At 33.4% G+C, this 22,692-nt stretch overlaps 1 protein-coding gene across 1 annotated transcript in view; it reads right to left on the bottom strand.

Annotated features, from left to right (window-relative positions):
- Window positions 1–21,181, bottom strand: part of LOC127701432 (putative ankyrin repeat protein RF_0381) — a 50,539-nt gene extending 29,358 nt beyond the window's left edge. Inside the window, exons 1-2 of the mRNA XM_052205311.1 lie at window positions 21,067–21,181; window positions 1,610–1,714 (exon numbers count right to left, since the gene is read on the bottom strand). Coding sequence (XP_052061271.1) covers window positions 1,610–1,714; window positions 21,067–21,093 — 132 coding nt within the window. The 5' untranslated portion in view covers window positions 21,094–21,181. The remainder of the gene's footprint in view (window positions 1–1,609; window positions 1,715–21,066) is intronic.
- Between the last annotated feature and the right edge of the window lie 1,511 nt (window positions 21,182–22,692).

The following is a 22,692-nucleotide window of genomic DNA, read 5'->3' as shown; positions in this document are numbered from 1 at the left end:
AGCCCGCCTTAGGTGTGTTGAAGACCCTTGGTGGCATTGGGCTGTTTTCTGCTCTTTGGTCGGGTTGTTATCTCTTTGACACATTCCCCATTTCCATTCTCAATTTTATTTGAATATATCAGTTATAAATAAAGTTTTCTCCATTGGTAGTTATGTTCCAGAATATTGTTTAACCGTTATCGTTCTAAATTGGCAAATAACATTTAGCACTGTGCAGCATGCCGGCAATATTTAATTTTTGTTTCTGCTATATACAGTTTGCGTATTTCCAGACATTATATATCTTGATAGATTACTCTCAAAGACGTGAAAATATCGATCCACTCACGGAGAAACATTATTCTGAGTCCGATTGTATCAACTCCTGCGCTTACTCGTAAATATCGTGTGCAGCAGGAACGGATCAAATGATAATTAGAAATTAGATGCAAATTTGGAGTCCTTGAACCGATAACCGATTAGTATGCTACATCGACATTCAATTACACGATGATACATTCGAAACCTTAAATGCCATGCTTTTTTAAATTAATCAAACTAACAATAACGGAAGGTAAACTAACTCGTAGGGGATATAAAAATCTGCAAAGGGAAGAAAATACTCTTATTGGACAAACATTTCTTTTATGAAACAAAAAATACCGTATAGAACAGAAAATTTCCTATACAGCATAACACATCCTAAGGGACAAACAATACGACATTGTTGATAATCCTTTTGAATAAATATAACCATATACATGTAGCAATGTATAGGAAAAAATATTTTGGAAATAATCCCTTAGGATTTTTAATTCTTAAGGATAAAGTTAATACCCTACAGGATATGAAAACAATCCTTAGAATTTAAGATCCTATATGATCTTTTGGTACTTTTTACCTCTAGCGCTGAAATCAGGTGAAGCATGAACAAATTATTCTGGCCATGTATTACCTGTACCATGACAGAAATGTTTGCAGAATTTGGTTGACAAACCTTAAAAAATAATATATTGACCCGGATTTGCCCTCATGAAAATTGCATGTCAATGTAAGAAGCCATTTATCAAAAATAAGTAAACCCACTTTAGATAATTCAAACAAGTATTATTTTTTTTAAATCTGTAGCTTCTGGTTTGATTCTAGGTCGGTCAAACGTTGACAGATAGCTGCTGATCCTTATTGTTGGTACCGGGGCTCTAGTCTACAAATCGAACCATGGTGAAAATAATTAAATATAGCGCAACATTCTGTAGTTCACTGGCTTGGTAACGACAAATGACGACGTTCCGATTTACTGTTTTTGACCTTAGAATATCAAGGAATATCAAGTTTGAGAAACAATTTATCGGCTGATTCAATTAAACGGCTACACTTCTCGACCAGAAATAAGGAGTTTTAATTAAATTATCGGACATTTAAATTTTGACATGATAATGTTTCGATTTCTCTATCAAGCAAATGTTTTAAGAAAATTCATAATTTGAAAAGAAAAGAAATAACAGTTTGTTGTTGCGTTTCCTTTAATTTTGGGAGAGAATAGTTTATTGATTGATAGTTTATACTGAAGTGATTTTGTTTAGTGCATATCAGTTTTAGTCCTTTTATATACATTGATGAAAAATGTTACCTTAGATGATTTATCCATGGGATCCATTCCTTTTTGTTCTATCAGCCATTTTGTTAACTCAATGTTTCCACTCCAAACGGCCAAATGTAATGCTGTTTTCCCGTCCTGTAATGATGATTAAAGTATTATGTCTTGGTGTTTGATGCTAGTTAAATAAATCAGTGTTTAGTTACAGTGTATGATTAACACTGTCATATAATGATAATTAATTATTATGTTGTAGTGTTTGATAGTAGTTAGATAATTCAGTGTTTGCGTCAGTGTTATATGATTACTTGATGTCCTTTCCATAGTATTCATTACTTCTGTAAAAAAAACATATACAAACATTCTAACCGCGTGTATACAGCAACCCAATGACACACATACTACAATACATGTACAGGTCTTCACTAATTCCTTCTGGGGTTTTATTTCTTATTAGGTGAATGAGAAAAAAAAGAAAGAAAAAAACACATGAAGCTTGAAGACAGGTTCACGTTGCAGAAAAAGGTTCAACCATATCGAGTGCACCGCAGTCGATTTTATTTCAAATACCAGCACACTATAAAATATGACGAATGAGCACAAATGAAGAGATCACAAGCGTGCAATCAATTCAAATTCTATTGTTGTTCATCTGTATTTCATTATCTTATATTATTTCAATGAATTTTAAAAGAATTAATTATAATCCCAAATATTATATATTTTATTTGTGAAAATGAATTAATATAGTTATAATATCTAAATTCATCACCATGAAATGTCTGGAGATCAAGAAATCGATCAGACCTATTCACCTACTATACACAAATATTCACAATTTTCCCGTGTGACGCAGGCCCCCTCTTTCCTTCCTCGTTCTCCAAAATTGACCTTAACTCGGCGGTTGTTTTGCAAGAGACGGTTATCGTTTACCCAAACCGTACCACCTGCATACCCTTCCCTTTTCTGTTTTTTTTTTTTCTGCAAGGTTCGTGTCGCTCTTTTTTCTTTTAAGTTTACTTGCGTATTGCTGTTCTTTGATGTTTTTTTTTTTTCATGTTACCGAAATATAATTTTGTCCCTCGATTTCCCTTTGCAAATAACGCTTTCTTTTTTCTTTCAAAACAAAGCATAGTCAGTGTACGTATCTGTGTTTCTTTGCTTAATGTATTATTACATTCAATCAATTTTACCTTTGAGATCTAAACAATAGTGGAGTATTTGAAACTGTTTAAATACATTGGAAAGAAACAAATGTAAATCGTATTTTGATGTTATATAAAGTACAATACTTTTATTAATACCCCACCCTTTCCTTTTTCAATGAATTCAATGCAGGAAAGGGTTTTATGTTCTTAATAAAACATAACTACAAACTGTCTAAAACTTATTTAACAAACATATGATTAAATCTAGCACCTACGTTTATTTAATTTCAAGAGAGTACATCGGTTTCTTAAGAAACGATCGCTACGAACAAAGTGCGAATCGGAATATCGATTTATGTATTTAACCTGCGTTAACGTGTTCCTTTTTCTGTGTCCCATATTCATCATGGTTGATAAGCGAAGTTTTGCATTACATATAAACCCGGGGGTACCGATTTACCGTTTTTACTTCCAAAGGACATTGTCATTGAATGTGAAATTATGTAAATTGCTGAAAGACGAACTACGCTGTTGAATCAATGTAAAACGTTCTTAATTCAGTTTACATTTCTTGATTTAAGTTCATTTTGAAGATCGAGCAGATACAAATTTCGACGGCTCAAGTATAACATTAATACTTTTTTTAAGCAATGAAGCCAAAACGATCATTAGGGAAGGATATACACAAGAGCTGGAAGTCCTGTGATGTGTCGAACCAAATTCAAACGTATCGAATTGGCAACTCTCAGGTAAACATGTATTTATACTAAACCCCTAACGGGAGAAAATGTGATCGATTGATTTTCATATGATAAAGACATAATCTTTGAATCAGTTTAATTGAGGTCTGGAGCTGGCATATCAGTAACTGCTAGTAGTCCTTTGTTAATCTATGTATCATTGTCATTTTGCTTAGTTTCTTCTGTTACCTATTCTGATATCGGACTCGGACTTCTTTTAAACCGAACTGTGCGTATTGCTGTGTGTTTGTTTATTCTATATTGGCTAGAGGTATAGGGGAGGGTTGAGATCTCACAAAACATGTTTAACCCCGCCGCATTTTTTGCGTCTGTCCCAAGTCAGGAGCCTCTGGCCTTTGTTAGTCTTGTATGTTGTTTTTTTTTTTTTTATTTTAGTTCATTTATATGTTTCGGAGCTAAGTGTGACGTCCATTTTTATTGAACTAGTACACATTTTTGTTTAGGGGCCAGCTGAAGCCCGCCTCAGGGTGCGGAATTTTCTCGCTGTGTTGAAGACCCACCGGTGGCCTTGTGCTGTTTTATGCTCTTTGGTCTGGTTGTTGTCTCTCTCCATTTCCATTCTCAATTTTATTTGAATTTAATTTTTGTTTCTGCTATATACAGTTTGCAGACATTATATATCTTGATAGATTACTCTCAAGGACATAAAAAAATATCGATCCACTCACGGAGAAACATTATTCTGAGTCCGAGTGTATCAACTCTTGCGCTTACTCTAAAACATCGTGTGCAGCAGGAACGGATCAAATGATAAAACGAAATTAAATGCAAATTTGGAGTCCTTGAACCGATAAAATATTAGTATGCTACATCGACATTCAATTATATGATGATACATTCGAAACTTCAATGCCATGCTTTTTTTAAATTAATCAAACTAGCAATAACGTAATCTATGTCTATTGTTTCCTCCCACTTCCCAACTCCCAATGAATGAAATTGACCCTACAGTAGTTGATTTATAATTTTAGTCATGTTTAATTATTTTGTAAATCTGTTCTTGTCTATACCATTAGGAAGGAAAGGTTTCTCTATAAATAAGTTATCAAGATAATAGGCAATGAAACAACAAAACTCATAAGAGCCCAACTTGCCAAAAGAGACCTTTACTATCCAAATTAATTTTATAATTTATTAAATATGTTTTTTTTTCTTTAGTTGGTTGATTGGGATTTGCACGGAAGCATATTAGGGACAAAGTAAAAAAAAAACATATATAATTGAACTTTTTTCAAGGCAAAATTTTGAAAATTGAAATATTAAAATTTCGACTTGAAGTTGTTGAAATTTTGAGAATTCAAATCTTGAAATTTAACTTAAATTTGAAGTTTTGACACTTGAAAAGTGTTGGGTTGTTGAATACAAAACCTTCGAACTCGGGGAGAGCAAGCTGCCGGGACAACCATTGCTAATTGTTAAGGATATTATGAACATCAGTCGTATTCAGAAATCAAAACTTGTATGCTGCTGTTTTCCCAAAACATATTTTGAATGTTGAATTTAAGGAATGCTCTGATTTTACAAATTGAATCTTTCTCTTTTGCTTTCTATTGCTATTACCCTGCATTTCCTGTAATATTGTTCGATGAACAGCCAACGATCGGAATTTAATTTTAAGATAAACATTAATAAAATCTGTATGAATTTATGTACATGGGAATTTATGAATCGTGAATTCGGTCGTTTTCTAGCTATAACCCTTGAATTTATGAAATTGACATTATAATTTTTATTATTGGTATAATTATTTTGTTCATCTACGTACCTCGATATGCATGTTTTTCACCACAATGTATACAATTTCTTGTAAAATTGCGAAAAATAACGGTATGGTCATATTTTGTATTTCTAAGTTTAGATAGAGAGTCTAAAAAGGGGGATGTGCACAACAATTTCCCACAATTTAACTTTGGACGTCTTATTACACAATAATAACTACATGTATATAAACTTTTTTTCAAATATTGAATGCGCAACCAAATCTCTGTAAATTTATCCATGTTTGATTTATACAATTTATGTTTCTGACGGCAGTTGGTGGACATCAGTTTAATGTAGGCGTGGCTACCTGTCACTTTTCTTCCATCAGCTGTCCTATTGGACAAACCTGTGTGCGATGATGCTTGAAAACTGGCAATGACATTGTTGTAGTTTTTTTGACAATGTATAGAAAAATTATGTTGTTGTTACTGTGGGCTTGTCATCAAAAGGGGAACTTCGAACATAAAAAAAATGCACTAAGGATATAGTACACTGTATAATTCAATTCAACTTCAAAATAAATGTTCACTATTTCAAAGAAAATCTTATATGCTATCTATAAATATTTGTTTTAAGACTAGCCAACTTGTAAACCTAACACTAAATCAAAAATAATTCCATAAACTTGAAGCAAATACACGCTCGAGGAGAGCTACAAAAAGGAATAATGTGGTCTATGAACGAAGAGGCCATATTGATAAATTCGTGGAAACTTGTTTTTATCGTGTCAAATCGAATATTTCAAAAACTTGTCACTTGATTTTCAGCCGTTTCATTTCCTCTACTTTTCAAATGTATATCTCTGTGAATTGAACATGTTTCAATTATTTATCTCAGGACCTTACGCACTCAACAGCCATTTATTAATCGATATTTTCATGGTGTTGGGAAAGGGAGAAACCTTATCAAGAAGTTTAGAAAATGTTTCCTTCTTATCACAACTAAGCTGTTCTAAAACTACACGTCATATTGGTTTGAAAGGGGGACCCTTCAATAACACTTACATCGCTCTCTAATCAATAACACTTACATCGCTCTCTAATCAATTACACTTACATCGCTCTCTAATCAATAACACTTACATCGCTCTCTAATCAATAACACTTACATCGCTCTCTAATCAATAAACCTTGGTGAAAGTATCACGACAACAATTCATTTACAAGTAATGAAACATAAAATCAAATCCTACTTAAAAAATCTAATCGATGAGTTCATTTTCTAAAATTAAGGGACGTTTTATCTTAGAAAGCTCCACTATTTGATTCACGAAAAGTGCAGTTAAGTTTCACCGTTGACATGTGTCACCGCACAGTAATGTAACACTTTGGCATGTGTCATCGCACAGTAATGTTACAAATCATATATAGCCACGCCTAACTCATAAACACATTTAATCCACTCAAAGCTACGCTTTTCGTGAATCAAATACGGTAATTCGTAAAAGGCGTGCTACATATATAACATATTACTATACATTTGAAGGAATTTATGACTTACTCGCAATCTGTGGTATATATACAGTGGCTTGAAACGTTAAAGAAAAATAACCTTTTATAGAAAGGATTCATAACTATGAAAAATATGTTTTGCAAATCGAAAGTGTAATGAAATTACGAAGTTTCACGCCGTTAGGGAAGGGGCTGGATGGGGTTTAAAGAATATAGAATAATGGGTCAATACTACAGAAAATGGGCCAATACTACAAAAAAATGGGCAAATACTACAGAAAATTGGCCAATACTACAGAAAAATGGGCCAATACTACAGAAAAATGGGCCAATACTACAGAAAAATGGGCAATTACTACAGAAAAATGGGCCAATACTATCTAAAATGGTCCAAACAAATACAGAATAGAGAAAAAAAAAAAAAAAAAAATTAGGAATAGAGAATAATAGGGTGCTAAAATATGTAAAATTGAGAATAATGGTCAAACAAATAAAGAATAGAGAAAAATAACATAAAGAAATAAAGAATATGTGACAGCGGAAATACGGAAAAGAAGGAATGCCAACCCAGCCCTTCATTATAGAGTTTTGATCACTTTTTACAGAGACTTATAGTATTATATGTCACTGCTTTTAATAAAACAATAATAAATTAAAGAAACATCTAATTACCGCTAAAAAAAACTGATTTCAGGACATATAATTGAATTCAACATCAAATTAAAGTATATCATTACAAAAAATATTATTTTTAAATTGAAATGTGTGTGTTAAGATTATCAAAGTAATATTCATAACGTTATACTCTTTTTTATCGACACGTGTCATAATTAGGAATTCATAGGTCATGTATGATCAATATTTATTCTTACTAGTTTCTCCGGTCAAGTTGGTCAAATTTTTCTAATGAACAAGTTTTGAAGATGAAATATTAACAATAAATTTGATGGAAATTTAAATGTGCTTTTCTTTTAAAATTATTTTCAGCAGTGAGAAACAGCCTTAAAATGTTGAAGAAAAACAAAAATGTAATAAAAGGATGCATATCTATTACGTGTTTTGAAAAATTCAAGTGTTATGAAATTTGAAGAATTACGCAATTAACGCATCTTGATCACCTTTAATAAAACAGTAAAGCATTAATATATACATAAATGAATAACTTTGGAAAGACTGGACATTCGAGGTCAATACGTTGTGGACAGAGTGGTGTGTAAGTTACTGGTACAGGAGGCTAGCGTTTCAACGAAAACTACGATGAATTTAGTCAAGAATAAGCTAACAAATATTGAATGACATAGCGAGCTTAATAATCACAATAGTCCAGGAAATATCAGAAAAACCCTGCACAATATGGTAAAAGCATGAAACTTGGTATATAAGCTCCTAATACCATTCTAAGCAAAATAAGATATGGAGCCAACCTGAAAAAATCAACTTCCGGTTTTTTCCTTGATGGCGGACAAAATTGCAAAAATTCTAAGCTAAATATCAAAGAAATCATACACAAGGTGGTAAAACAAATAAACTTTATATATTATCTCTTTAGACCCTTCTTAACACATAAAATTATGAAACCAATATGAAAAACTATCAACTTCCGGTTTTTTCCAAGATGGCGGCTGAAATAACAAAAAAAATAAAACAGGTCAATATGACGTTGCAATATTTACAATAAAAATATATCAGATGAGTACAATTGAAAGTAATATATATACAGTAGCTGTTATATGCAATAACACGTTCATTCATCTTGTTTGTGTCGGTAAACCCTATACTCTGCAGTCCATCAGGCACAATCCCCACCACACTTGCCTAAAGCTGTATTCGGAAGGGCGGATTTGAAACCCTTGCATTGTCCTCGACAACCTTTCTTGCATCCACAGTGAACATGTACCTGTAGTGAAGAGGTTGCCTCTGTCAATATTGTCCAGAACGGGTTCTTACATGCCGTTGTTTTGCTTCTTCCAACCATACAAGTCTGGGGATGGAAGAACAGGCTGTAAAAGCAAACACTGTATCCATATCAATCCAGAACGTTTGGCATGTTGGTAAAGCGCCTCTCTTGTTGGTGGTACAGACTCGATTGATCTACCTTTATGTGCAAAGAGTACTTTTCTAGCTTCATTTACACGGTTGGATTCACTTGTCCGATGGTACAAAAAAACAACATATCGCTCCAGCAATGGTAGAATTAAATCACGGTATATTGAACTTGGTTGGTCTGTCATCTGTCTAAAAGCAGCTGATACCTCGGGGAAAGTATTCCATGTATCCCATGCTGTTTTCTTTCCTCGTCCTGCAAATGAAGATACAGTGTCACAACCTGTAAAGGCGTGGAATATTGGTAAAAGCATGGATTCAAGAGGACCCAAAGATTGTGCAATATCATGAATAGGAATGTAACGGAAATGTTTCCCAGTTGCAAATGCTATCCATATCTCATCAGCTTCTGTGTCCTTAAATACAGATATAGCGATCACAATTACGTCTGTATCCACAGTTTTAATGCTGATCTTTTTAAAAACCATCCCTGACTGCATCTGCAACGTGAATCATGACTATCGTATCTGCTTCTTCGTGTTTGTACGGTTGCAGTTTTGATATGTCTATGTGTGCCTGGTTTGAAATCCTATTCTCTCCAACTGTACAGATAACATTCTTTTCACTATTTGCTACTTCTACCAACTTTTCCGATAGAAACTGAAACAGCTCCATTTTATTCTCATCAACCCGTAGAAAGTCATGCCAATTCTAAGGGATATTTGTTTGAGCTTGAACTCGCCTTCGAATTCCCTTCCCTTTATTTTGTCTGGTTGCACTTTTGAGGCTGTTTTCTACATATGTGTCCCATACTACATCAACGCGACCAACATCGCTATTTCGGTTTACTATGTAGGGAACAAACACTTTTACCGCATAAAAGAAATAGCATTGGTCCAACCTGACGCTTCCAGCCTATCGCCAATAGTTTTTTTTAAATGGCCATCGCGATATGGGGACCTCCAAACAAAATGAATAGTTTATCTTCGCCGTAACCAGAAGAATCCGCCATCATGAGTCAAAATGGGACCATACGTCAGTGTGATAAGTCAGATCTATCAAGAAAATGTCTTGAGCCGTTAATATCTAAAACAATAGTTAACCCTCAAGTGAATGCAACAATAATTGAATGTGCAGCAGTAGTCAATATGCTCAAGTCTGGTGCAGCATATCATTTCATGATTATGCGGTAAAAATGTTCTTCACTACTTAGTAAACCGAAATAGCGATGTTGGACGCGTTGATGTAGTATGGGACACATATGTAGAAAACAGCCTCAAAAGTGCAATCAGAGAAAAAAGAGGGAAGGGAATTCGAAGGCGAGTTTAAGCTCAAACAAATATCCCTAAGAACTGGCATGGCTTTCTACGGGTTGATGAGAATAAAAGGGAGTTGTTTCAGTTTCTATCAAAAAAGGTTGTCAGAAGCAGCAAATACTGAAAAGAATGTTATCTGTACAGTAAGAGAGAATATGATTTCAAACCAGGCACACATAGATATGTCAAAACTAAAACCGTGCAAACACGAAGAAACTGTTACGAGAGTTATGCTTCACGTTGCAGATGCATTTAGGGAAGGTTTTAAAAAGATCAGCATTAAAACTGTGGATACAGACGTAATTGTGATCGCTATATCTGTATTTAAGGACATAGAAGCTGATGAGATATGGATAACATTTGCAATCGGGAAACATTTCCGTTACATTCCTATTCATGATATTGCACAATCTTTGGGTTCTCTTAAATATAGGCTTTTACCAATATTCCATGCCTTTACAGGTTGCGACATTGTATCTTCATTTGCAGGACGAAGAAAGAAACAGCATGGGATACATGGAATACTTTCCTCGAGATATCAGCTGCTTTTAGACAGATGACAGACCAACCAAGGACAATATGCCGTGATTCAATTCTACCATTGCTGGAGCGATATGTTGTTCTTTTGTACCATCGGATAAGTGAATATAACAGTGTAAATGAAGCTAGAAAAGTGCTCTTTGTACATAAAGGTAGATCAATCGAGTCTGTACCACCAAAAAAGGGGCACTTTTCCAACATGCCAAACGTTCTGTGTACCAAGCTGGATTGATTTGGATACAGTGTTATCTTTTACAGCCTGTTCTTCCATCCCCAGACTTGTATGGTTGGAAAAAACAAGACAACGGCATGTAAGAACCCGTTCTGGACAATATTGGCAGAGGCAACCTCTTCACTACAGGAGCATGTTCACTGTTGATGCAAGAAAGGTTGTCGAGGACAATGCAAGGGTTTCAAATCCGCCCTTCCGAATACAGTTTTAGGCAAGTGTGGTGGAGATTGTGCCTGATGGACTGCAGCGAGTATAGGGTTTACCGACACAAACAAGATGAATGAACGTATTATTGCATATAACAGCTACTGTATATATATTACTTTCAATTGTACTCATCTGATATAATTTTTTGGTATATATATATAATTAATTATCTAATTACTACCACAATTTGATATTAATAGTATTGTAATTTTCATTGTTATTAATGAATGTAATGTCAGTATTACAAATCTAATCTTGAATCAATCCTAATTCTATCTTATTTTTGGGAAATATTTTTACAAATTCAAATGTGACGTCACTTTATGTGTTTTTTTTTAGAATTTCAAATGTGACGTCACTTTGTGCGTTGAGGCTTTGGCTAACTCGGCTGTGTATTTTTATGTGTTGGATTAAGTTGTTTTATGTAATGTATCCGTTTTTATTCTGTAGTTAGTCCCCACTTCGGTTTTATCATGTATATCTATTATATAGTCATTTTATAAAATTTACTGTTTGCAAAAGTATAAATTATTCTAAATTATAAAGATGTTCTTGTCCCAGGCAGAAAACTCTAGCCGTGTTAGGCGCAACTTTTTGGAATTTTTGGTCCTCGGTGCTCTTCAGCTTTGTACTTGTTTTGGCTTTCAAACTTTTTTCATCTGAGCGTCACTAGTTAGTCTTGTGTGGACGAGACGCACGTCTGGCGTATTAAATTTTAAACCTAGTAACTTTTGTTAGCTATTATTCATGTGTTTCTTTGTCCTATATGTTCTCCCATTTATATGTATTGTAGTCATGTCATGTAATGTTGTCATTTTAATGTTATATTTAACATTGCCATAAAAGCGGGAGGTTTGGCATGCCACAAAACCAGGTTCAACCCACCATTTTTCTTAAAATGTCCTGTACCAAGTCAGGAAAATGGCCATTGTTACATCATAGTTCGTTTCTGTGTGTGTTACATTTTAATGTTGTGTTTTTGTTGTGTCGTTGTTCTCCTCTTATATTTGATGCGTTTCCCTCAGTTTTAGTCTGTAACCCGGATTTGTTTTTATCTCTATCGATTTAAGAGTTTCGAACAGCGGTATACTACTGTTGCCTTTATTTGCAACTTCCTTTTGACTTGTTTTAACATTTTTGTTATTTCGGCCACCATCTTGGAAAAAACGGAAGTTGATAGTTTTTTATATTGGTTTCATATCTTTATTTGTTAAGAAGGGTCTAAAGAGATAATATATAAAGTTTCATTGTTTTACCACCTTGTGTACGGTTTCTTTGATATTTAGTTGAGAATTTTTGCAATTTTGTCCGCCATCTTGGAAAAAAACCGGAAGTATATTTTTTTCAGGTTGGCTCCATATCTTCTTTTGCCTAGAATGGTGCTAGGAGCTTATATACCAAGTTTGATGCTTTTACCACATTTTGCAGAATTCTGATGAAAAATTGGACTTAGCTGCTTGACTACAATAGCAACTGAGTAAATGGAAACAAACTACAAACATATCGACTTTTTTAAAGACAATGTCCACATGTAACCATGTATGTGATGAAACATTCCCAAATACTAGAGACGATGTATGACAATGTTTCACTCCGGCTCGCTGCCTCTTGCCCTTGAGAGCGGGCGTAACGTATATACTCCAGGCCGCCTATTCCTTTTGAACAGAGACTATACCGATACTGCTAACTTGGTGAAATTGAAACAGAGAAACATTTTCTAATGGTGTGTCCATAATACACAGATTTCAGACATGTATAAGTCTTGAGTGTGCCAAATTGTATGAACTTAGGTGAACAATTTGTTGAAATCATGACCAATGAAGAAACCAAGAAATGTTTTTTAAGACGTTAAATAAATTCTTTGCACGTCGAAAACTTTTCACATTTGACGCGTGAGTAATGCGAGTGTTTTAATTGTAAGTGGATTTTATTGATAACTGTGATAATTATATTAAACTTAAATTTTTAATTTTAATTCTCTTTTTATAATTATGTAATAGATGTACGCCTCTCATATCTGATATGTGATGATAAAGTCTGATTTACATAGAAGTAATAAATAAATATTTGTCTTTTGTTCTAAAAAGAGCAATTATTTTTCATTAAACAGGAACAGTGTCACTATCTCAAATTTTGCAGATGCAGTCACACTTTCTGAAGATGTTTTGCAGATATGGATTTGGATTGAAATCTTATTTGCGTCTCTTTTTCTGTCATCAAATTGATACCTTATCACTGCTTTTGTATGGCAATATGAATGTCTGTTCTATCTTGTCTTTTTCTGGTTTTATTGCCAAAATCTGAACTTTTTGCTGATAAATCATGACACATCTATGTAAATATTGATACGCTTCAAATAACATGATTATTGTAAATACATATTTTTAAAAGTGTCTCTAAAGTCAATTTACGTCTAGGTATTGATTGAATGTTTTAACTGGTGATATATATTGTGTATTTTATTATGTCAATCAATGTGCGACACTGTAATAACATAAAATTTAGTTATTCATCTTACGTCTCTATTCATTTACATGCTCCAAAATAGTATCAGCCCAGACCTTAAGACCTATTTTTGTTAAAAAAAAAACATTTAAGGGGCGGGAGGAGCCCCCCCCCCCCTTTTCCCCCAAAAAAGAAGGTTAACAAATTGAATTTAAATAGATCATCTAGATTATTGTTATAAAACGTGACGTCATTTGGTGTCAGCCAAACCCCAATTCAACAATTAGGAGTGTGTCCAGAGATCGCAAAAGGTATTTAACTTGATGAATCAAAAATATTAATATAAATTGTTCTTCGTTAAAAGAAAAAAAATATTTCAAGAAACTTTTGGAAGTTTTGATATACTCAAACTTGGCCAGGATTTGTTTTTTTAATTTCGTCCATTTCCTGTTTTCTATCAAAGTTGATTACGCCGGGTTCATTTTGTTTCGTTTTTTAGGTTTAGTAAGTAAGAGTTAGGTTTATTTCCATAATGATCTGGTTTAGTAATAAATATATGAATTCCTGAAACGAGTTCAATTTAAACATTAATTATGCTTGGAAATAAATTTTGAAAAATTAATTTGTCACAATTTCGTTTTGTCTTCTGTCCAACTTAGTTTCGTTCTGAATATGCATGAAATACTTGCCACTGAACGCTAAGCAAACAAATATTCACCAATTAATCTGCAATTGCGTAATGATCTGTTTCATACCCGTCATTTTGTCACATGTTTAGTACTATCCTTTGAACACATTTCGTGCTGTGAGATTTTGTTCTACATTTTACTTGTTCTTGTGTAGTATTAACATTTCCTTGAACAGGTTTAAATATCAACATTAATTTGTTGCATTGGTTCTTGAAACACGGTTTTGCACATTTGAGCATTATACAGACCTAAAATACACTCGTTTTGTTCTTAAACGGGTTGAATGTGAAAATATTTGTTTAACTAACTTGTCAATTTTCTTTAATGACATGAACGTTAACATTATAGAAAATAGAATACACAGATATTTGATAGAAATTATCAGTAAACTATATATGGTAGTAAAAGTATTGTATTGTATTATACTAACAGGATTTAAGAAACATTGTACTTATATATATAAAGTCCTGTTCTTAAAGATATCTACATTATCAGGGTATCTTGCTGTTAAATCTGTGAACAGCTTTTGTGCAATACATTCATAATTAAGTGTTTTTCATTACTTTTTTATATAATAGTATGTACTATTTTGGGCTAGAATGTAAATATTTTACCGCTTCCTCTTAGTAAACATGTGTCTCCAATAACGTAAAAACCACGCTGTGTGTATTACATTATAAGTATTAATAACAAAGGCCTGGATAGTAAATTCCTTGTAGTCACCATCCTTATGATCTAGACCAGAAGCCTTGGCATGGAATCAAGTCAGCATATATCAATTGTAATGTTAGAGGGAGTGAGACGGGGGTACTCATTTCCCAAATCCTGGTTTAGGTCATTTTTCCCCACTACCCACTTTTCTTCACTACTTTTCCCCACATTTTTCACTCCCTATATCCCACATCCCTACTCTTTTTACGCCCTTTATCACACACCCCCCCCCCTTTTTTTACCACCTATATCCCACATACCTAGACTGGCGGTCCTGGTTCACTGATTGCTAAGGTTGACAGAACGACGAAGTATAAGATTGGGTCAGGATGCCAGGCTATTCAACCACCTCATGTAGTAGTGGTTTCGGTTTGTATAAGCATACAACAAAAGTCTATGTTGTTAGTCAGTAATTATTTTACTTTACATATTTTACGATTGGTGACATGTCGTGATAAAATTGCTTGCACCGTGATCTGACTTTGAAAGTCATTCAGTAATTTCCGACATGACAGACCAAATATAGAAACAGTTTTATCGTTACAAGTGGTTCTATTAGAACATTCTTTGCTACACTTAGTTTAAAGTTAAAATGATTGAAATACAGACAGTGTGTCCACGCTTCGTTTTGAATCGGTGTTTTGATCAGATTTATTGAGAGTCTGCAAATTTAAAACTGTTCAAACATTTTGAAAGACGAAAAATAGACGGTAGTAGTTTGAAACGCAGACAGCATTGCTGTCACATGAACTGATGTATTCCAGTGTCATGTTCGTTGATAGAACAACAAATGCTTATCAGTTGATTAGTGCAACAACATTATTGTTCTACTGAATTAATTGTAACTTAATTTTGCGTGTGTTAGCATTTCGAATATAGCATAGTGCTTGCAATGTACTACTTAAACATTATCCATCTACCGGAACAGATAATTTATTCATTCCACTTTCTGTAAAATGAAAAAAATAACACTATAAACTTGGTGCATTCGAAGCGTTTTTTGGTATTTTCCTTTATCGGGAACGCTTAAATTAATGATATCAAAAGCCATGGATGTTTACAATCTTGAGGAATTATATGACTGTAACTGTAACAATTTTGTTTTTCTTTTATTGTGGCTCTTTGATGCTTATTTCTTAAACATGGATTTTCATCTTTTCTACATGAGAACGTCTGTACTTCTACAGAAGTCACACTATATATATAAACATTGACATATAATGGTATTATATGGCTCCGATATGAATAAAAGGAGTTGAGGTTCAAAAAGGCCAATGACATAGCAACCCTACCACAAAAATAAAAACAAAAATATATAGAGGGTAGTTATAGATCTGTTTGGTCGAAGCACGTATACAACTACGGTAATTGTAAGATGTAAGGGAAAACATCGAAATATTAAAGTTTTTTTTTTAATTTTACACATAAAAATGAGAAAAGAACAGCAAGGTCCATGCGCCAGGCGGCGGTGAAATAGTGATGCAATTAAGATTTTTCCAAGTTAAAATTCGCTGGTTCATTCTTTTTTTATTGAAAAGTGACCGTAAATGTGACTTGCTTTTATTTGACAAATTGAAATTGTTCCGTAAACTCCCAATTCATAGCTAATTAGTATGAGTGTACCGGAAGTGAAGGTTTAGAAAGTTATATATTATTACATAATTCAGTCTAAAATAAGTTAAAACCATCATACGGTATTGCTATAACACATGATAACTCCAAAACAAAAATAAGTCACATGAAAAAAGTAACAAACTATATTTGAGAATGGAAATGGGGAATGTGTCAAAGAGACAACAACCCGACCATAGAGCAGACAAGCACATTTGGTACATGTATATGTAGTTCAGAAGTCGCAGAAAACATCACTTATCCATGTCGATGTCAAGTTTTTCAACAATACAACAGAAACTAATTATATGGCTTCAATTTACTATTTTGGCATTGCACAAGTTAATGTTTTTCTCTGAATGTTAATGACGTCTTTACGCTAAATCCATTGGATGTTAGATGTGTACCGTCGGCTGTTTTCTGCTGTTTGGTCGGGTTGTTGTCTCTTTGACACATTCCCCATTTCCATTCTCAATTTTGATTGATATTTTAATCTTAGACACATGATTTTTTATTAGTTATTGGCTTTGAATAAGCTTTCATTAACTGCGAGTACATTGTCATTTTGACGCCTTTTATAGCTTACTATGACACACTCAATTGATTGTCACCTGTGAGTAATCGATTGAAATTCGTGTTTATTCAAGCAGGACCAGTTTTTACGCACGTGCATACAGGTTAAACGTGTATATATTATTTCTGCATGTTCTAGGTTTTTTGTTTAATGGGTCTTTTGTATAAAAAATAAAAATTTTATGTATTTTTACGCATCGGAAAAGGTAGTTTTTTCAGCATTTGTTTGATCTGTTTTCCAAAAAGTTCCATATAAGAAAACAATTAATTAAAATATAATTAATCGTTTTTTTTTTTTATTTTAACGATTTTTGAAAGAAAATCTTAAAATAAAATTAAATACAAATACAAGGTAAAAAATAATTCAACAATAACTTTTAATTATTGAGAATTTAGATATAAGAAGATGTGGTATGAGTGCTAATGAGACAACTGTCCATCCAAGTCAAAATTTATAAAAGTAAACAATTATAGGTCAAAGTACGGTCTTCAACACGGAGCCTTGGCTCACACCAAACAGCAAGCTATAAATGGCCCAAAAAACAACCAGTGTAAAACCATTCAAACGGGAAAATCAACGGTCTAATTTATATAAAAAACGAGAAACGAGAAACACTTATGAACCACATCAACAAACGACAACTACTGAACATCAGATTCCTGACTTAGGACAAGTGCAAACAATTGCAGCTGGTTTAAACGTTTTAATGGTACCAAACCTTCACCCTTATCTGAAACAATAGTGTAACATCACAACATAGAAAAACACACTATAAAATATCAATTGAAATGGCTTAACTCAATCAAAAGACATATTAACACCAGTGAACATACACTGAACAAATAAATTTGATCTATGATACAATGCAAATACAAAATAAATAAACTAAGGGAAGAATAATTAAAGTCACATGTTATACCGCTGTGAAATGTTAAACAATTTAAGAAAAACAATATACTTGAACAAAAATATCAGCCATTTGCAATTACTTTAAACACAGGTAAATAAAAATAATTTTTGTTGTTAGGTATACGTGTACAGTTCAAATAGAGAAAGGAAATATTTTTACAAAATAAATAATTTTGATGTTCATAGTACGAAGAAGTGAAAATTTATAGCAATACCAATCATTTACCATGTTTACTCACTTCTGATTTAGATAATTTTTTGGCAAATATTTTATAATCACTCTTCTTGAAGTTTTACATATTGAATACACTGACGGACTTTAAAAACGCAACACTAGATTACTCTGTTTAGTTATCTTTTTCAAATATGCAATTTTTGTAAAATAAATGTATAAACACAAATTTCATACATTATTTTATTGTCTACAAAAAATTGCAGTTCGAATGTTGAATTGGTTACGTCATGTTTAATGTTTAAATCATGTGGTAAGACTGAAATCCTGAGTTTTCCCTTATCTATTGATGTTTCGCCATCGAAAACAATGACGGTATGTAACCAACGCCTAAACGATTGACAGAAAGGTCAACTTATTATGTTGGGCATGTTTAGAGTTCTGATTTGTATCTTCTGATTTGGGCTCTTTCCCACTCATTACAGTGTGTTTTGGCAATTATGGGGTTTAAACTTTATTCGGGCTATACATGTTTTTCTGCAGTCGATTATTTTGGCATTTCAGTATATGGGAAACATTTATGGCACGAATCAGTCTATCATGGCATTCGACGAATTCATAAGCAGTTGAAGTAAGCATGAATAGTAGTTATATGAGGTTTTTTCGGTAAAATTATCGAAATATTCTTTATTAAGCTGAGGTCAACCCATGCTTTGCAAATTTTAGGGAGGCGCACGCCCGCCACGCCTCTCCTGGATCCGCCCCTGCACAATGTAGGGTCACGACTTCGTATTTTATAACTAGAAATGCCAATTACAGCTTTTCATGAGCATAGTATTACTCCTTTTCTCCTTGACAACGTCGATGTACATTTCGGCAATACAGCTTATCGAGCTGTTATATGTTTTCCTATGTGCACCAATTTCGGTCCTTTAATAGCAGACGGTTTCCTTATGAATCACTTTTGATGGCCAAACTCAGTTAAGACTCGTCTAAATTCCAGTGATTTGATAATTAAACTACGCTTACCATTTATTTATATTGATATTTTTTGTTAATTTATTAAGAAATTTTCTGAATATACTGCTAAATGGAACTTACTATATCAAATGCAAAAAGCAATTATAGCTGTTCTTTCCTCAATTTAGATATTTCAGTTTCACACGGGAAACTCTACAAAAAGGTAACGACAAAAAAGGACGGTTTTGCGTTCCCTATTGTAAATTTAACCTTTTATGGGCGGTGTATCGCTTATGTTTACATATATATTAAGCTCTTACACAACTGCTCAAGGATAGGGAGAGGGTATGGTGCACACAAACATGTTTAACCCCGCTGCATTCTATATATAACCATTCCAAGCCTGCCAGGAGCCTGCTATTGAGTGTTTGATACTGTTTATCACATTTGTTTTTTCGTGTATTGTTTTGTACAGTTCTCGTGATTTTGCACCACTGTCCCATGTTAGGGGGGGGGGGGGGGGGGGTTGGGAGCCCGCTTGCATGTTTAACCGCAACACATCATGTATGCACGTGTCCCAAGTCTGAAGCCGCTAATTTAGTGGTTGTCGTTTCTTGCTGTATATCATGTTCAATTTTCGTTTATTGTTTTGTAACACCCTATAGCTAGAGTGACTGGGGAATGGAAATATAGTCACTCTAGATTTTGGTCTTCTTCCTACGGTCAGTAAAGCCCTTGTCATAGTATGGCGTCCGTTTGGCTGTGCCGGATGTACAAAAACGCAGCCGCGTCTGGTCAGAATGGGGACGTTAAATCTGATGCCTCGTGTAAGAACCTCTGCAACAACTCTTTTAGGTGGCCTGTTGTAAGGCAAAAGTTCTGTTCCTATTCTTTTCCAATGGCAGTACAAATTTAGCCGACCTACATCCCGAACGGCCCCCATTACATGACCCACCTATTGTATTTGTTGGTAATTTGTTATCGTCCTGAACAAGCATAAAATATTAACACTGGACGTTAAGCAACCAACAATCATCTATCATATTGTTTTGTACAGACATTAGGCCGTGATTTTTTTCTTTTTAATGTTTTTTTAAATGTATCATGTCATAGTTTTTGAACGCTTGCTCTGCAGAATTAGTTACTCTCATTTTGGAAGGCTATACGTACTTCCAATTTATTTGGTATCTGATGGCGAGTTGTCTCAATGATAGTCATACATGTCATACTACATCTTCCTGTTTTTATATGAACCTTTTTGATATAATTGATCGACATTGATTTAAAACTCGTCCAATATATTTTTGATATAAATCTTTGATATAAATGTCATACAAATATGGCTAGCGTTGTATGTTGTGGGCGTTTACAAGACCGGACAGACGCACGGACAGATGGTATTTCCTTGTTTCCCACATGGTAGAAATAACATATCAATCAGTTGATCATGATGTTTAATATAAATTTCCTATTTTTTCATTTATTTTCTGCTATGTTATTGAACATTCATCTAAGTCTTATGAATTGTATACACAGTATTTATGTATGACATTAAGATGTTTGCAATTTTTTGTTTTTCAACAATGTTTATGCTTTTTCATAATGCAGCCTGAGGGAACATTGGTTGTTTTACAATGTTTAATAACTGTGTTATTAACCTATAATAAAGTATTGTTTTGTTAAAGTTATTATTTGGTGGATTGGACAAGGTTTTACTGTTCACAGAAACTCCGTCATTCTAGTTTGACCTCCCTTTTTGATGGGAACAAAATTTCTTCTTTAGCATGAAGTCGTGCAAAAACGTGCTATCGCTTTTTATTTTAATAGACAATTGAGTAGTCTAGAAATCTGCACAACATGTAAAAAACATTCTAATAAATCCATGAGATCAATGTAATGTAAAAGACTATTTAAGTTTTTTTTCTATTTATAGCACAAAGTACAAAATGACAAATGTTACCTCAGATGTCTTATCCATGGGATCCATTCCTTTTTCTTCTATCAACCATTTGGTTACATTTAACCGTCCCCAGTAAGCTGCTACATGTAATGATGTTTCTCCTTTCTATAATGATGATTATAATATTATGTTAGTGTTTGATGGTAGATTAATGAATCAGTGTTTGTGTGCAGTGTATGGTAAGTGTCTGTCCTTTTCGTAGTATTCATAACTTCTGCAAAACATCTAACAAGTTTTAATAAAACCATGTATAGACGATTGTATATATATATATTCTACATAAACAACATATAAACAACATTCTTTAACATCCTAAATGTTTGAATGAAACATAATATATATTCATCACGTGTATATCAAATGATTCAGTGTCATACGAGAACTAACATGATAACTCATTCTATATAGTTCTAAAAATCATTCATTTAGTTGTCAGTTAGATGTGTCTGATAACAAACGAAACCATTCGTCATATAACAGTTACAAATATTTCTTGTCCATTTTGCCTATCTTTTAAGAACATATGTTGCTGATTATGTATGTTGATCAATGTTTACAAAAAATGAGACCAAATTTATATAATTCTGACAAGTACAATGCATTTGCTATTTTGAAAAGATATTTCAGGTTAGATCTGTCTAATTATTATTTTCTGACTATAAATGTAATCGCAACTAATCCTCATGAAAATGTCATAACCAATGTATCAATCTTTAAAGAAGTTGGTATAAAACAAATGACTGCATATGGCTGATTATTGCTCAATATGAGGTGGTTAACGTTACATTACTGAGGATGTCAATATGAGGTGGTTAGCGTTACATCACTGAGGATGTCAATATGAGGTTGTTAGCGTTACATTACTGAGAATGTCAATAAATATATATGTACAGACGGTAAACCTGGCTGATTACTATTACTTGCATTATCATTATAGATAGGGGAAACAGCATTACATTTTTATATATTCACAATCTAAGCAGGCTAGAATAAATCAGGAGTTGGATTGTAAACATCATCATTATCATTGATTTAGGTCAATATAACATTATTGAAGTAGCAAAAACTTTTGAAAAATAGTTTGAAAAAAAAAAAATTAGAAAAATATAGTAATGTTAAATTGGCATTTTTGTAAGTTCACAATTCCAACATAAATATCCGTGATCACATAGACATAATTTGGAAACTTGTATACTAAACAAAATAGATGTATTGATTGATGGATTGAGGTTTAACGTCCATTAGCAGATTTGATAAATCATCATAACGAGAAAATGTTAATATGATATGAATACAAGCCCTGCTTCATATTAGACCGACAGTCTCGACCAGATTATTAACGTGCAGTTTTACGATTTCATCCTATTTGGACACACATTATTCTTATTTGGATTTAACCAGTCTTTGCTTTTACTCATAAGTGTCACGTGATTGGCGGAGAAGCAGCAAACACAAATTTTCAAATCTTTGGTTCGAATGGCCATGGATAGAAACCAAGACCTCCATCCCATACTCGACGCGAGCACGCTATTACACGATAAAGAATAAACAACACATAAAAGAGGCAAACATGGTTTAATTCACAAATCCGAGTAAGGAACTCCCCACACAACAACAACCCCCCCC

This window comes from Mytilus californianus, unplaced genomic scaffold, assembly GCF_021869535.1.
Source record: "Mytilus californianus isolate M0D057914Y unplaced genomic scaffold, xbMytCali1.0.p SCAF_5, whole genome shotgun sequence".
In the NCBI taxonomy this organism is placed as follows: Eukaryota; Metazoa; Mollusca; class Bivalvia; order Mytilida; family Mytilidae; genus Mytilus; species Mytilus californianus.
This window is presented reverse-complemented; position numbering and strand designations above follow the sequence as displayed.